The sequence below is a fragment of the Chaetura pelagica genome, unplaced genomic scaffold (assembly GCF_000747805.2).
Source record: "Chaetura pelagica isolate M959 unplaced genomic scaffold, ChaPel_1.0 scaffold275, whole genome shotgun sequence".
NCBI classification, from domain to species: Eukaryota; Metazoa; Chordata; class Aves; order Apodiformes; family Apodidae; genus Chaetura; species Chaetura pelagica.
The window spans coordinates 1,209,096-1,224,586 of record NW_009953486.1 but is presented as its reverse complement, the minus strand read 5'-3'; the positions used below and the strand labels follow the sequence as shown (position 1 = coordinate 1,224,586).

Sequence of the window (15,491 nt, the reverse complement as noted above, 5' to 3'; positions counted from 1 at the left end):
GAGACAGAGGGCTGTGGCTCAGTGCTGTACCTCTGGGAGGTGGCCCTGGTGCTCCTCCTTCCCTGGAGGTAACGTTCTGAAACAGTCAGAAAAGCTGCAATAGAGGCAGTAAAAACAACTTGGGTCCCCCAATGTATTTGTTATATATTTCTCACCCCTCCTCAGCCTCTCCCTCCTTTCCTGTTCTCTCCTAGTCTCCAATAGGCATCACTTCTTGGACAGTGACATCCTCTACCAGTTCTGGATCAACTTTCGCCGGCGGCGGCGTCTCACAGAGCTGCTCAATGAGAACTCCTCCCGTGCCCTCTCTGAGAGCCCAGACAGCCCCTTCTGCCTTCGCAAGCTCAACCCAGACCCAGGCAACACCAGCTTTCTCTCTGGTAACTGTGGATGTGTAACTGGAGGGGTGTGAAAGCAGGGATGACGTTACCAGTGTATCCCAGAGCTGAGGGTGTTGCCCCAGCAGACTGTAGGATGCTCCTCCAGGCATCCCGTGAGGTGACCACCCATCCCACTGCTGTGGGTAGATGTGGCAGTCTCTATCACAGCTCCCCACCCCAGGAAAATAACCCAGCTGACCATCAGCTGAACTCTTGATCTTTCTTTGAAGCTAGTTTCATTCTTTCTAAGCTCTTTCCCTTAGAGATGACAAGCCTGATGGATAATTAGAACAAACTTTAAGAGAATTTAAGACATCTTCAGGGCATGCTTCAGCAGGCAGGGAGGCCCCTGAGTGTCTCGGGACAGGTGACAGAGGGCTGTGGCTCAGTGCTGTACCTCTGGGAGGTGGCCCTGGTGCTCCTCCTTCCCTGGAGGTAACGTTCTGAAACAGTCAGAAAAGCTGCAATAGAGGCAGTAAAAACAACTTGGGTCCCCCAATGTATTTGTTATATATTTCTCACGCCTCCTCAGCCTCTCCCTCCTTTCCTGTTCTCTCCTAGTCTCCAATAGGCATCACTTCTTGGACAGTGACATCCTCTACCAGTTCTGGATCAACTTTCGCCGGCGGCGGCGTCTCACAGAGCTGCTCAATGAGAACTCCTCCCGTGCCCTCTCTGAGAGCCCAGACAGCCCCTTCTGCCTTCGCAAGCTCAACCCAGACCCAGGCAACACCAGCTTTCTCTCTGGTAACTGTGGATGTGTAACTGGAGGGGTGTGAAAGCAGGGATGACGTTACCAGTGTATCCCAGAGCTGAGGGTGTTGCCCCAGCAGACTGTAGGATGCTCCTCCAGGCATCCCGTGAGGTGACCACCCATCCCACTGCTGTGGGTAGATGTGGCAGTCTCTATCACAGCTCCCCACCCCAGGAAAATAACCCAGCTGACCATCAGCTGAACTCTTGATCTTTCTTTGAAGCTAGTTTCATTCTTTCTAAGCTCTTTCCCTTAGAGATGACAAGCCTGATGGATAATTAGAACAAACTTTAAGAGAATTTAAGACATCTTCAGGGCATGCTTACCTGTCAGATGTGGATCAGGCAGGTGGGGGAAGCTTGTTATTTTAAACTAGACTGTTCCTTCCTTGATTAATTGCTATTTCTGCCTCTTTCAGTCCAGACCTACAAGGAGATCAAAGTTGCAGTTCGAAGGAGCAGCATCACTTCCCTTGCTGGGAACTCCAACCCCTACTTCAGCACCACTCCCACGCTGGTCTTCCCTCCCGTGGCCGAGTGCAACCCCAAATCAGGTCTGGGCTTCTGCATTGCCCTGTTGTTGCTCAAGGTGCATGTGTCCCCTCAGGGCAAGAGGCCAGCTCCAGCCTGAGGCCCAAACCCACCCAATGTCAGCCTGGTGACTTGCAAGGGGAGAGGGTCAGGGTCGGTCTCACCTCTGGGGCTTGAGTTGGAAAGTTGTGCAAGTGGTTTGAAACAAAAAATCTGAGATGAATGCAAAGATTTCTGTGTGCAATAACTGGGGCTGGTTCTAACATCTGTTCTCCAGCCCATGGTAATCCCCAGCCTGCCCAGTTATGCACTTCCCTGTAGGAAACCTTTGGTTCTGATAGGATCTGTCACCTTCTGCTCTAGTGTTAAAGAGACCGGTCAGCAATGAAGAGCTCCTGTCCCCTGGGGCCCCGTACATCAAGAAAACTCTCACTGTGAGTGACCAGAGGGAATGATGTTGTTAATGCTGAGCTCTCTGCCTGCTCTTTGGGGGCTTTCTGTGCTGCTCTTACCTGGCCATGTTGAGGCTTTGATTGCATGGCACATCATCATGGCTCCTATTGGTGAGTCTCAGTGGGTCGATGTCTGCAGATATTTTTGTGGGTGGAAAGGCACAGCCTCTGCTTTAGTTCAACATACAGCAAAGGGGTTGATCAAGAATAAAAATATTTCCTGGACACACAAACTCCTATTTGTGTTTCATCCAGCTCCATGAAAACTATAGAATCAGGCAAATCTTGTGACTTTGACACTCATCCTCTGTCACACAGATTTTTGCTCAGCTTGATGCATCTCTCAGGTTCCTGCTGCAGATCAGATGTGTTGATAGAATCCATCAGCATCTGATGGAGCAGTTCTGAACAGGCAGCATCCAAGAGCCACCCTTCCCTTTCTTACAATGGTCTTTTTTTCATGGGCAAAACCAACAGCTGCAAAATCTCCTGGATGCTGCAAACAACCTGAGTTTTGGGCTTTTAATTTTCTAACTATTTCTAAAGGTGTAGGACCAGTCAAGGCAGGGCTGGTGGGTGCTGGGTGTGGATGCTGCCAGACAGCTCCTGCCCTGAGGATCCTGTCATGCTCGTTTATTTTTGTGTGAAAGGGCTGGGAAGTTTTCTGTCCACGTTTGGAAGGGGGAATCTCACAGTGGCCAGTTTAGGAAGTGCAAAGGCTGCCTTGCCATCCTGTCTTGGCACAAGTGGGGTTACAGAGGAGCTGTGGATCAGGTTCCCAAATTAACTGTGCTGCAGGAATTGGTGGGAAGAAGGAAGAAAAATAAAGCTGGTGCCTTAGTGTGGCACGTATGAGGACGTGCCATTCGTTCCCCTCCTGTGTGCTCTTGCCCTGCCCTTCAACTCTGCCAGCCTGGGCCTTTCATGGCTCATTTCCTTCTGCTTAGCTCTGCAGTTGTTGTTATTTATTTATATGGGTAATGTGCAAAGTCCTTGGAGAATTCCTTCTCTCTTTTAGTCACATCAGATGGCTACAGTGTCACATCAAACTGCTCTGACAGACTGAGATCAGAGTGGGAAAAATTAAGGATGGCTACTCCCACCCAGGAAATGCTGTCCTGTGCCAAGGAGAGGCACCTTGTGCATGCTCTGGCAACGTTCTCAGCACTCTCCTAGTGTGTGCCTTGCACTGCAGGTTCTTGCTGCCTGTGCTTCACTCTTCTCCACTTGCGGGCAGGGAATATTAGTCTGAAAGCAGCTTTGCAGAGAGCAATGAATCAATGGTTCTGCACCTTGTTTGATGCTCAGCCCTTCTCTCCCATCCATGACAGATTGGGATCATGTGCAGAGCTCTCCATCTCACTAGAAACTGTTGCATCTCCTCTCTCCAGCCCATTCCCTGTTTTTATAAAACCCTTTTCTTCTGTTTGCAGATCGTGGGGGATGCAGTGGGCTGGGGGTTTGTGGTCCGAGGAGGAAGACCTTGCCACATCCAGGCAGTGGACCCTGGAGGACCTGCTGCTGCTGCAGGGATGAAGGTACTTCTTACTTGTGGTGGTGTAACAGAAGGCAGAACTTAAGTCCTGTTTGAGCTCTTTGGGTTGAACACATCCTCTGTGATAATCCTACCTCCTGCAGAGGAGATCAGTTGGATTCAGTGGGCATGTGGAGCCCTGGATGTGCTGCAGGTACAGAGGGCAGGGTGCTCTGGGCAGGCAAAGTACACCCTATGGGACTGCAGGGTGCTGGATTTGCCTGTTGCCAGGGCAGCACTGGGACTGCAGGCAGCTAAAACTGAAAAAAAGAAATCTTTGTTAAAATTAAGCTGTCTCCTTGATAGATTTTGGAGCTCTTGAAACAGATTGAGCTGCTAAAAACAAGGCAGGGAATTCCCAGTTCAGCACCAGTAACTGTGTTTAACCCCAGTGCAGCAGGAAAGGAGCAGAGCTCTTCCCTCAATCACCTGCTCTCACAGCTCCTGAGAGGTGACACCTTCTGTGTTGCTCTGCTATTAACTAGGTTGTTCTGTGTGGAACTATTTCTCCATGCACATGAAAGCTTAACCTTAGGCTGACACCTCATTTTGTTTCAGCAAGTGACTTCCAGGCTTTCCAGCTCTTGAAACACATTTTAGATGCAGGCAGGTATGGAGTTTGTGTGTAGAGTTTTAGGTAGGAATGCCAGAAATAGAGAGTTTCACAGTTCTCTGTGGGAGAAGTAAGGGAGTAATCTCTACAAGATATCCAAGTCTAAAGTCACTTGGATATCTGAAATAACAGATCCTTCAGAAGCAGAGTGTGACTCCTGGTTTGCTTCAGGCAGGATTGGAATGGGATGGATCAATTTGTTTCATTTACTCAAGAGCCCAGTTAATTTCTCCTTACCTAATCTCATTTGTTCTCAAATTGCTAGATGTTAATATTGTGCCTCTGTGAAATGAGCCACTGCTCATAAATGAGTCTTTTTTTTTTTTACCCCCTATAAGCACATGGTCTAAATCCCTTTGGCCCCTTTGTTATGATGTAGTGATCACAGCACAGTGGTGACCATTGGGTTGGAATGCTGTAGGCTTTGTTGGATTTTGTAGCAAGTTATTTGTGTTGCAGCCTCCAGCTCTGGTCTGCCATGGGCAGAAGTTTCCATGAAAACACCACCTGGAGTTAACCTGCCCTTCCTCTCCTTGCAGGTGTGCCAGTTTGTTTTCTCAGTGAATGGTATGTATGTTTTGCATCTGGACTATCAGACCATCAGCAGCCTCATCATGACAGGACCCCGAACTCTGGTGATGGAAGTCATGGAAGCCATTGAATGAGCAAAAGAGTCTCATCCCACCACGGTTTGGAAAGGCAGGATGCTCCACTAAGCAAGGATGACTGTGGGGAGGGACCAAGCTTGACCTTTCACTCTGAAATATTAGCCAGGCATTTTAATATATTTTCAAATAAATACATTCTAATAGACAAGTCTTGGGGTTTTATGATGTTTAAAAATTTGGCTCTACCTGATCTTGAGAGGGTTTCAGCCCTTTCATCTTTTTAATGCCAATGGGAGAGTCCAGCCCGGTATGAAACTAAGCCCTAGAACAAGTCACTTGCCCAGCCGAGCTGGAAGGCGGGTGGTACAAGCTGGTAGGCAGCAGGAAGTTTGAAACCAAGCAAGTGAGCATGTCTGAGCTGCCTTGAGTCATCTGTGCATCCTGCTGAGAGTGCAACGTGCTTCCCAGCTGGCCCCTCAGCCCTGCCATCAGCTGTCAAGTAAATAAGGAAAGATGTCTGCTTCCTGGGAAAGAAAGTCCAAGGAGCCTGCTACTCTCTTGGCTTAGCCACACTCACAACCAGACTAGTTGCTCTTCCCAGCTGGGTTTCTTGAAAAGGTGAGACTTCCAAGATTTTGCTTTTTGTGTCCCCACTTCCTCCTAATACTTAAATTCATCAACCAGCTTCACCTCAGCATGGAGCCAGGCAGAGGTCCCAGGCTGTTATCAACCTTGTGGTGGGAGGCAGTGGGGAGAGACCCTAAACAGAGTTTGGCCAAAAGGAACGTGTCATGGTCTGAGTTTGACTCTGGGAGGAATAAAAATCAGTGAAAGCCACCAAAATCCAGCCCCCTGGGCCCTGCTGATGCATTTGCAGGATGACTGCAGGATATCGATATGCAAACTACTCTGAAAATGAACTAAATATAGAATAACAGGTAATAACAAGAAACTGGGGAGTTTTCTTGCTTTCCAGTTCACAGAGCATCCTGCTTGTACTCAGCCTGCAGTGCTGATTTCCAGCAGGATGGTTTCCAGCACTCCTGCTTAGGGCAGGTCCCTCAATCCAGCTCTTTTGGCCACCGACCAAGTCTTGAAAAAAACCCTAACTCCCCCCAAAGAGTAATTTTGGTTTGTGTTAAAGTGGGAGCTGACTTTCTTGGAAAATCTGGTGTCAGCTGTATATTAGGTATTGCATTACTGCTGGCTGCCCTTTTTCTTCCTTGATGTGGGGGAAAATGTGGTCCCCCAGCCCTGGTGCAGAGGTGACAGGATGACTTGGAGCACAGCACTTCTGAAACGTGGTCCAAGTGGGATGTTTGCATTGATCCACTGGGGTCTTTCCAGCCCCTAAGTGAAACCAGACAGTCTTTTAAGCCAGTTTATCAATATATTCACAGTTGTTCTTTCTAGCCATTCAGTGCACAAGCAGAACAGCAGCCAGCTGCCTTTTTACTTTTTAAATCCTGGTGTGTGTTGCTGTTCAGGGGGGTTGGGTGCCCGTGCTGGCCCCAAGGCTTAATCCAGGGTGCTGAGCTTGAGGTGGAGTCAAAGCCAGGAGATCACAGCATAGCATGAACACCTTGGGAAAGGCAGGCCAGAAAACAAGAACCCAAACATAAGCACTGGAGGCAGCTCTGTGTTTTTCACATATAAACAGAGGAAGAATTTTAGCTCTGGCTTTGAATGCCCTGCAAGTGAAGTGCTCTTCCCTTGCTCACCCTATAGTTTTAAACTAAAGTGTAGCAAATCCGAGCAACTACTAGAATCCAGCAGGACTTGCTGGAGAGGCAATTTGGGGAGTTCACAGGTAAGACAGTGACAACCCTCTCTCCACAGGCTATCAAGTGCTCAGTGTTCTTTTGCTAAGATTTAAGTGCTTCAGTTTAGTGTTACCCTGTGCCTTGTATATCACGATGCTTTTAAACACTGCTTAGATTACAGAACTGCACTGAGCAACAAATGTTTGCTTATTGTGCTAAACATTTGAAAACGATGGGGTTTTTTTCTCCCATCTCACTGGACACTGACAAAGGTGCCTGTGTTTCCTATAGGATGGCAATTGTGAGTTTCCTGCAGCTCCCTCTGCTGCGGGGGGATGCTGATGCTGATGCTGACAGTCCTCGTGGATGCAGCTGAAAATCTACCCTTTCATTTGTGATGAGAAATGCCACTGCCAGTCCTTCCATTCCTGGCAACGAGGACAAAACCTTTCCCAAAAGGTTTGGGTGTGGAGCTGGGCAGCTCTCCCAGGCACTCCCCAGGTTAGGGACCACATCTGGAGGTCAGGGCCACATCCCACAGCTGGGAAGCAGCACCGTCCAGCTCCAGTTCATGATTCAGCCTCTGGCCTTGCAAAACGTCCAGATGTGCTTTATCTCCCTCAACAAACGCGATGAGATTTGCCTTCGGCGCAGAGGCCGGGCTCCCAAAAACGTGTCAGGGATGTCAGGGATGCTGCCGGGGCCGGGGTGACCTCATCCCTGGGAATCTGGCAGGGGGCGGGAGCGGGACTTGTTGCTGCGCTCTAGGAACTCGGCGTGCGGCGTCCTGGGCATAAATTTAGCGCTGGGTTAGCAAACCCCCTGCGAGCTGGTTCTTGTTACTCCTAGCAGCGGGTTCCTGCTCCCGGGCAGCCTTTCCTTGGCTTTCTTTGCCCGGGGACAGGGCTCTGGGGGACCCGCTGCCCCCTCCCCCTGCCTGGGGATCGGAGCCTCTCACCGCTCTGAGCAGCAGACCGGGCTCCGGAGCTGCTTCTCCCAGCCTTTCAGGATGTAGCTGAATCCGTCGAGCCTCTCCCGGCTGGAGAAACCCCAGGACACGCCGCGGGGCCCCGCAGAGGTTCGGGGCTGGGCTGGTGGGGCTGGCGGGAGGGGCTGCGGGGCACCCGGGGGTGCTGGTGGGGCTGGGAACTTCTGGGGGGGTTGTCTCATCTTCTCGTGCTGAAGTAGCTCCAAGACTCACATTCGCTGCAGGTCAGGTCTGAATATCGCCAGGAGTGCCTTATCAGCTCTGTTGGAGAGGTGGCTGTGAGGAGTTTGCTTGCTTTCCTGCTTTATTTCTAATTCCTTCTCTTGATTATATTAAACCTGAGGTGTCCCTGCCCATGCAGGTGGGTTGGGGCTAGAAGACCTTTAATGTCCCTTCCAACCCAACCCATGATGTGATGATCAAATTCTGCTGGAGGGGACGGGGCTCGGAAGGGTTTGTTAGCAGTGGCAGTTGGGTGGGTGGGTTTTTCCCACCGGGAGGTGTGATGTGGGTCTGCAGCAAACTGATGTTCCCAAGCTTACCCAGGCTGTGGGGAGCTGCAAAGGCTCAGCCTAGAAGTGAAACTTGACCTTACTTTTTTTGACACTGGTGCTGGAACAATTTGGGACTTTTAATTTTTTTTCTTCAGTAGTGGAACTGAAATACAGGAGATTTCCATGAGAAAACAGAAGGGGGTGGATTAATGTGGGTTTTTTAATCTGTTTAGGTCTTTTAGTTAGCAAAGCTCTTGTGGTGCTGGGGACAGATTTACTGTAGCAGTTTGCTGCTTGCAGGTCCCTGGTCTGCTCTGCAGGGCTGTCCCTGGCACTGTGTGTGCAGCCACAAGTGGGACATGAGTAACATTGCTTCTGTGCAGAGCTGGTGATGCTCTCTGGGGTGAGGAAATATCCCCAGATTGTGGCTGTGGAAGGTGGTAATAATTCACAGTACCCCCAAATCCCCACTGTCAGTTGTGCTGGTTTAAACAGGTGGCAGGGATTTTTTTTTTTTCCTTAATTGAAGTGACTACTTTTAAAACTTCCTGTACAAATAAGGGGATCTCTGACTGTCTTAAACTTCAAATCCCCTCTGAGCACACAGCTGGGGACAGCAAGAAGTGGATGTGGTCCCCTCACACCCATTTTCCAGGCCCTGGAAATGCCACATGCTCCATGTGTTGCTGTCTCCAAATTCCTTCCTTGGGTGAGTATCAGCAGAGAGGCATTGGGTGCTGGAGGCTGCCCCACAGCTCAGCCTGTCTGGATGGTGGCACCAGCAAAGAGAGAAATGGATGGGAAGGGACCATGGAGACCCAGTGGAGTATTGGGGTCCAGCAGGACACCCGTGGAGAGGGAGCTTTGCGTGGTGGAGAAGAGAGAACCCCTGCAACCCTTGTGTCCTCCACTTTTCAAGCCAGTGAGATTGTTATTCCTGCTTTACAGGTAGGAAGGTGAAAGTTGGAGAAGAGGCAAAATAGGGATGGGTTTGCCCCTGAGCTGGGGAGAAGAGATGAAGTCCCTGCTCCTTGTTTTAGTGACAAGTGATCCCCACCCTGGGGACTTACTGGATCCAACCTGCCTTAATATTGAATTCATCTTTGCTGACACATCAAGGTGGAAGCTCCTGGCTGCTCAATCCAGAGCTCTTGCCAGAGTCTGGCATCCCATGTGCCAGCAGAGCCATGGGGAAGCTGGGAGGGAATCCAGAGCAGCTTGTTGGCATTGCAAAATGGCATAAACAAACTTTTGATTCAGGGAATTTTTCATAAAGGTAGGTTTCTTGCTCTTGTTTGGGACATGTACCTCTGCAACCAGGACAAGCTTTGCTTTCCCTGAGGTGACAGTCAGATTCCTGAGACCCACCTGTAAAATGTTTGTTGGTTTTTATAAGCAATGACTTCATTCTATTAGCTGTGGGAAAAAAAAATAAAAATAAGGCAAGTGTTTTCCATGGCTAAGGGCTTCAGTTACACTGCAGTTGTCCTGTATAACCTGATCTACAATTAAAAAAATACTCCCAGTCTGACTAGGGTGGTTAACAACTCCCTGTTGTAACTTGCATGTTTTCCCATTGACTCTTACAACAATTTAGAACTGATTTAAACCCCAAGAGATCATAGCTGGATCACTCACGTGTGCATTTATTTTTCTTTGAAACAGCTAAAAAGCTGATGGAGTTGAAGGGAAACAGGCATTTGCCAGGAGCCTCTAAATACCTGTCCATCAAAATGAGCAGAAGTGAGGAGGAAAATTGTGCTCAGGCTGGTTCTGCCAAAAGCAATAAAGGCTGAAATGTGGAGCACAGAAGTGGCAGCTGCCAATGGTGCTTTGCAAGAGGCCAACAGCAAATGCTTGAAACCTGGTGTATGGAGGGGGAGACACCGTTTCCATCAGGGTGGTTTTAGGCTGACCTGACGTTTCTGACCCAAGCTGAATAAAATCAAAATCCAGGTCAGCAGAGGTAACTGAAGGTGCTAGAGGTCTGTGAGCTGCAGGCTGTCCTGGGCTTTGGAGATCACTGCAACTCCAACTGATCCTCTGCTGCCATTGAGTCTGTGGTTGCATCTGTTTCCAGTCTTGTTGAGGTGAACAAGTCAAAACAAGACAGTCCCAACAAGTCTTTGATGTAACTTCTCAGGAGCTCCATCACAAAATAAGAAGTAACCCCCTCGTTTCTGAATTGTTGGCTTACAAACTCCCCCAGCTCTGTACTACCCCTCCTGCTGTGTAACTGTGACTGCCAGATCACTAACCCTGAGGGGTGAGGAGCTTCCCTGCCAAAGGGTGCTCCTCTAAATGCTTTTCCCCTTATGATCATGGTGTACTTTGCAGGGACACAAGATAATGCAGTGTGATTGTGTACCTGTAGTGATTCCTGATAGTCAGAATGAATTACTTCTGTATGATTTAAATCAGAAGTTGTTCTGGAATCTATGTCTGTCCAGTGGTTTGGCCAGTGTTGCTTTTTTCTGTGACCAGAGCAGAACCCAGCAGGTATGGGATCCCTGTTGAAGTCACCCCACCAAGAGGGCAGTGCCCATCTCCAAGACCTGGAGGAGTACTAAGGCAAGGTCTGCTCCCCATCAGATTTATAAACACGACTTAGTACTGGTCCAAGGCACTGACCAGCTGTATTAGAGAGACCAAGAATGTAAAATAATCTACAAGAATTGCAGGGAAATTAATACATGCTTCTCCATCCACCAGCTTTCTATCCATCCAGCTTTCACTGCTATTCATGGTGCACCAAGCTGTAGATCCCTTAACTGAGATCTGCAGAAAAACCTGAGCATTGTCATGATGAAATGTAACTTTTAATTCTACTTCCTGGTGTTTGCCTTCCTGTAGGTCCTGGTCACCATGCTCATTCACACTTGTTTCTTCTTTGCCTGCCTGCCTGTGATGAGTTATGTCTGGGGACGAGTGGGCCAAGGTAAGGAGTCTACCTACAATTCCATGTACCTTGGGTTAGCCCAGCCCTTCCCATTAGAAGTGGCACCTCATTCAAGGAAGATCCCCAAACACAGGCAGGTTTTAAGGGGCTCTTGTGCTCTGGTGTCTGTTGGTGAAGCTCCATGTGTTGCTGTCCCACACAAGAGTAATGGGAGTTCAGGGGACCTCTGTGGGGAGAATATCTCCATCCCTTCCCACCCTGCAGAGCCTGTCCTCATCCTTGGCAGCAGTTCAGTGTGCTGCTGCCTTGCATGAGGGATGCATTCAGCCTGTGTGAGCAAGGGAGATCTTATGTGATCTGCAAGTGGAGTCTGAGAAACAGGAATAGAAAGTGGTGTGTCTTCTGGTGGTCACTGCAGCTGTCCTGTGCTCTGAAACTGGTGCTTTAGATGCATCTGGTGGTGCAACATCTGGAGGAGAAAGCACTTGAGGTGCTGTTCCTCCTGTAGCATACAGTACTCCCACAGTACCATCAATGATCAGAAAATACCTTCAGCACCTCACTATGTCCTTTCTGACCAAGAGGATCCACCTTTATAATACATTTGAAGCTTCTGTGGAAGTGGTTCAGCACAAAGCTTTCTGGAGAGGTGATGGCATTTCAGACTTTGGACAGACAGGTCTACAGGCTGTGTCTTCCTGACCAGTCTCTGCAGTTAAGTTTGGGCTTAAGTCCCCATCAGCCAGGAAGCAAGATTACAGCATCAAGCAGAGCACATCCAGCACAGGGCAGGGAAACAGTGGAGCTCTCATGGCCCTGGGTTCATTTGCATCTGGCACATAATGGTGCTTTAGAGGATGCTGTCCTTTCTGATCTGGCTGGGGACATTCTTGTCTTTTTAGCTTCTGGGTTCCTAGAGTGATGGCTGAGGAGCTGGACCACTCTTGGCCAAGAGAAGGCAGCTCCATGTTTGATCTATGAATTCCCCTCATTGTTCCATGATCTTTTACCATTTCTCTTACGCAGGATTCTGGGACTTGGTTTGGCTCCTTACCCCTTTTCCCCATGTTTTCATTCTGGCCCTTCAGATTTGCCTGGGGTGAGATGTGAATCTGAGCTTTGTTTCCCCAAAATAACTATCTGCTTGTTGGGCAGCCTGCAGGAAGCCTCTGCAAGGAAAGGTTAAGGCACAGATGTTGGGCTGAGACAAGCAAGGTCACACTGTCAGTTCTCATGGCTTTCCTGGGCTGTCACTTCATGGTCAAGATGTCAGGAGATGTCTGGACATCACAAAGATTAGGCACTCGAGGAGCCCAACACACAGTTTGTCACCACTGAGCAGGACACTCCAGGTCACCCTAAACTGTTTTGTTTTTTTTTTTCTTGTGAGTAATGGTTTGAAAGAGGTTGGTAACAACTACAAATGTGGGTGGACACTTGAGGGCAGGCATTTATGGTGAGCAGGAAAAGGACAGGCTCACTGTCTGCAAATGGGGGCAGCCTGCTGGAGAGGAGGTGTGTGTAGTGCCAGGAGGAAGAGGAGAGAAATCTGCTGAGCTGTCATTCTGCATCCAGCCAGGTGAAAAAGGTTCCTACAGTGACATTTGTATGACAGTACAGATACACTTTGCCAAGGAATCAGTGAGTCAGAGAGTGACACGTGAGCTCGGATATCCAGCTGGGCTTTAAGAGATATCTGTGAAATCCAGCGACTACAAGGGAATGTGCTGTCTCTTCTTTTTACCTCCTTGTCTGGTATGATATTTTTTCCTCAGGATTTGTGATTTATGTTGCTGCAAACTGATACAAGCTGGTGCCCAAGAGTTATCATCCTGCTAGGGACTGTTCTTTACACTTTATCAGGTTTTCTTTCTCTCTCTCTCTTTTTTTTTTCTTTTTTTTCTTTTTCCTTTTCCTTTCCCCTTTCCTTTCCCCTTTCCTTTTCTTTCTCTTTTTCCCCCTTACCCCAGCTGGTCCTTGGAGCTGCCCCTAAAACGATCTCTCTGCAGTAATATGGGATCCATCACCTGGGGATTTTCTGTATTTCTCAGCAGCCCAAGCCTATTGGAAGAGCCTGATTGAGCCCTTTTCTCTATTTCCTACCCTTCCATTGCAGATACTTGCACTAACACCCTTCCTGAAACAAAGCCCTGCATGAAGCTCCTGGAAGCGTTCTCCAAGATGTGAGAGGTGCTGTGAAACCTCTCACTTCTGTGTCAGGCTGCCCTGTTTGCAGCAACATATCCCCAGGTCTCATTCAAACACCTGAGAAACTCTCTGTGAAGGGGGGAGGCTCCAGCTCTGAGTGGCTCTGGGCAGGTCCCTGCCACAGGGGCTGCAGGAGCTGCTGTGCAGCTTCAGGGGGTGCTGAGGACTTGCATGGGATGATGAAGGTTTCCTCTGCACCTGTCCACAGAGAAGATGATGGCTTACATGGGGTTGTGTGTGTGTCATTTGTGTCACTGCATCCATAACAGCACAGGCACTTCTCCTGCCAGGGTCGGGCCGGCTGAAGCTCACTGTCCTCTCAGAAGACAGGCTGCAGATGAAGTGGAAGGAGACTGAAGGGAACATCAATGGCTACAAGGTTCGGGTGAAGCCCATGGCAGGTATGTGCTCACATCTTGGATGTCAGACCCAGCAGGGGGTTGTGTGTGAGGGGGGGACTGAGCTCCACCTTTGGGCTGGTGGACAAGAGGGCTGAAGTGAGAGCAGTATGGAGACCTTAAGGTGAGAGAGGTAAGGCAGAGGGAATATCTGCTGGTTGTTCTGGTTCCAAGTGTTGAGTACCTACGTCAACACTTTCCATTGTGCATGCAGGATGGACAAGAAGCCTCCGTGGCCACCATGAGAGCAGTCCTGTCACATCACTGCAGCCCCAGTCCCTCCCTCCCTCATTTGCAGGAAGGAGATGAAATTCATCCCTCCCCATACTAAGGAAGAGTCTGAGCTGCACAGTGGAGCTCTTTGGGATTGTGTGAGGGAAAAAAGTACCCAAACCACAAGGGAAGATGCATTGTCTGGTTCTTCTGAGGGAGCTCCCAGCTTCCCCCACCAGCAGGGACACGGGGTGGGGAGTTGTTGACCGTGGGGGGGTCCCTGCCCCTGGGGGGGTCCCTGCCCCATCCGAGCTCCAGCTCTCCCTGCAAAACACTGCAGCTGGTGGTGTTGGAAGGACACAGGGTCCCTGGGGGTGGGGGGCAGCCCCGGGCTGCCTGGCCTGTGGTTTCCAGCTGCTCTGCTCCCCGGGGGGGCTGCCGGGCAGGGCTGCGGGCGGCAGAGCCCCTCTCATCACCCACCCGCTTTTATCTCAGCCCCCACCTGTTTCCCAAACTGGAGCAGGAGGTTTCTCATTCTTTCCCTGCCCTGCTCCTCCTTGGCTATGAGGAAAGGGATGAGCATCCCGGGAATGCAGGGAATCCCCGCCAGCACATGCCTGAGGCTTTCCCGCTGCCCCGGCTCTGCTTCCAGCCCCGGCCACGAGCACAGGGAGCGCTGGAAACTCTCCAGAGCTCACAGATTGCAGGCTGCTCTCGGGCAGAGGGTCTCAGGGAGGTAGTTTCCCTCTCCCGGACAGGTCCCGCAGCCCCGGGACAGGACAGGTCCCACAGGCCCAGGACAGGTCCCACAGGCCCAGGACAGGTCCCACAGGCCCAGGACAGGTCCCACAGGCCCAGGACAGGTCCCACAGGCCCAGGACAGGTCCCACAGGCCCAGGACAGGTCCCACAGGCCCAGGACAGGTCCCACAGGCCCAGGACAGGTCCCACAGGCCCAGGACAGGTCCCACAGGCCCAGGACAGGTCCCACAGGCCCAGGACAGGTCCCACAGGCCCAGGACAGGTCCCACAGGCCCAGGACAGGTCCCACAGGCCCAGGACAGGTCCCACAGGCCCAGGACAGGTCCCACAGGCCCAGGACAGGTCCCACAGGCCCAGGACAGGTCCCACAGGCCCAGGACAGGTCCCACAGGCCCAGGACAGGTCCCACAGGCCCAGGACAGGTCCCACAGGCCCAGGACAGGTCCCACAGGCCCAGGACAGGTCCCACAGGCCCAGGACAGGTCCCACAGGCCCAGGACAGGTCCCACAGGCCCAGGACAGGTCCCACAGGCCCAGGACAGGTCCCACAGGCCCAGGACAGGTCCCACAGGCCCAGGACAGGTCCCACAGGCCCAGGACAGGTCCCACAGGCCCAGGACAGGTCCCACAGGCCCAGGACAGGTCCCACAGGCCCAGGACAGGTCCCACAGGCCCAGGACAGGTCCCACAGGCCCAGGACAGGTCCCACAGGCCCAGGACAGGTCCCACAGGCCCAGGACAGGTCCCACAGGCCCAGGACAGGTCCCACAGGCCCAGGACAGGTCCCACAGCCCCAGGACAGGTCCCACAGCCCCGGGACAGGTCCCACAGCCCCAGGACAGGTCCCACAGCCCCAGGACAGGTCCCACAGCCCCAGGGGAGGTCGCGGGGCGGCA

At 51.0% G+C, this 15,491-nt stretch overlaps 2 protein-coding genes across 2 annotated transcripts in view; both read left to right on the top strand.

Moving 5' to 3' along the window:
* Positions 1-4,928, top strand: part of LOC104389687 (DEP domain-containing mTOR-interacting protein-like) — a 17,157-nt gene extending 12,229 nt beyond the window's left edge. Inside the window, exons 5-9 of the mRNA XM_009998723.1 lie at positions 195-380; positions 1,553-1,687; positions 2,028-2,098; positions 3,550-3,654; positions 4,803-4,928. Of these exons, the coding sequence (XP_009997025.1) occupies positions 195-380; positions 1,553-1,687; positions 2,028-2,098; positions 3,550-3,654; positions 4,803-4,928 (623 nt within the window). The remainder of the gene's footprint in view (positions 1-194; positions 381-1,552; positions 1,688-2,027; positions 2,099-3,549; positions 3,655-4,802) is intronic.
* Positions 4,929-10,981: 6,053 nt separating this feature from the next.
* Positions 10,982-15,491, top strand: part of COL20A1 (collagen, type XX, alpha 1) — a 46,156-nt gene continuing 41,646 nt past the window's right edge. Inside the window, exons 1-2 of the mRNA XM_009998722.1 lie at positions 10,982-11,054; positions 13,514-13,624. Of these exons, the coding sequence (XP_009997024.1) occupies positions 10,982-11,054; positions 13,514-13,624 (184 nt within the window). The remainder of the gene's footprint in view (positions 11,055-13,513; positions 13,625-15,491) is intronic.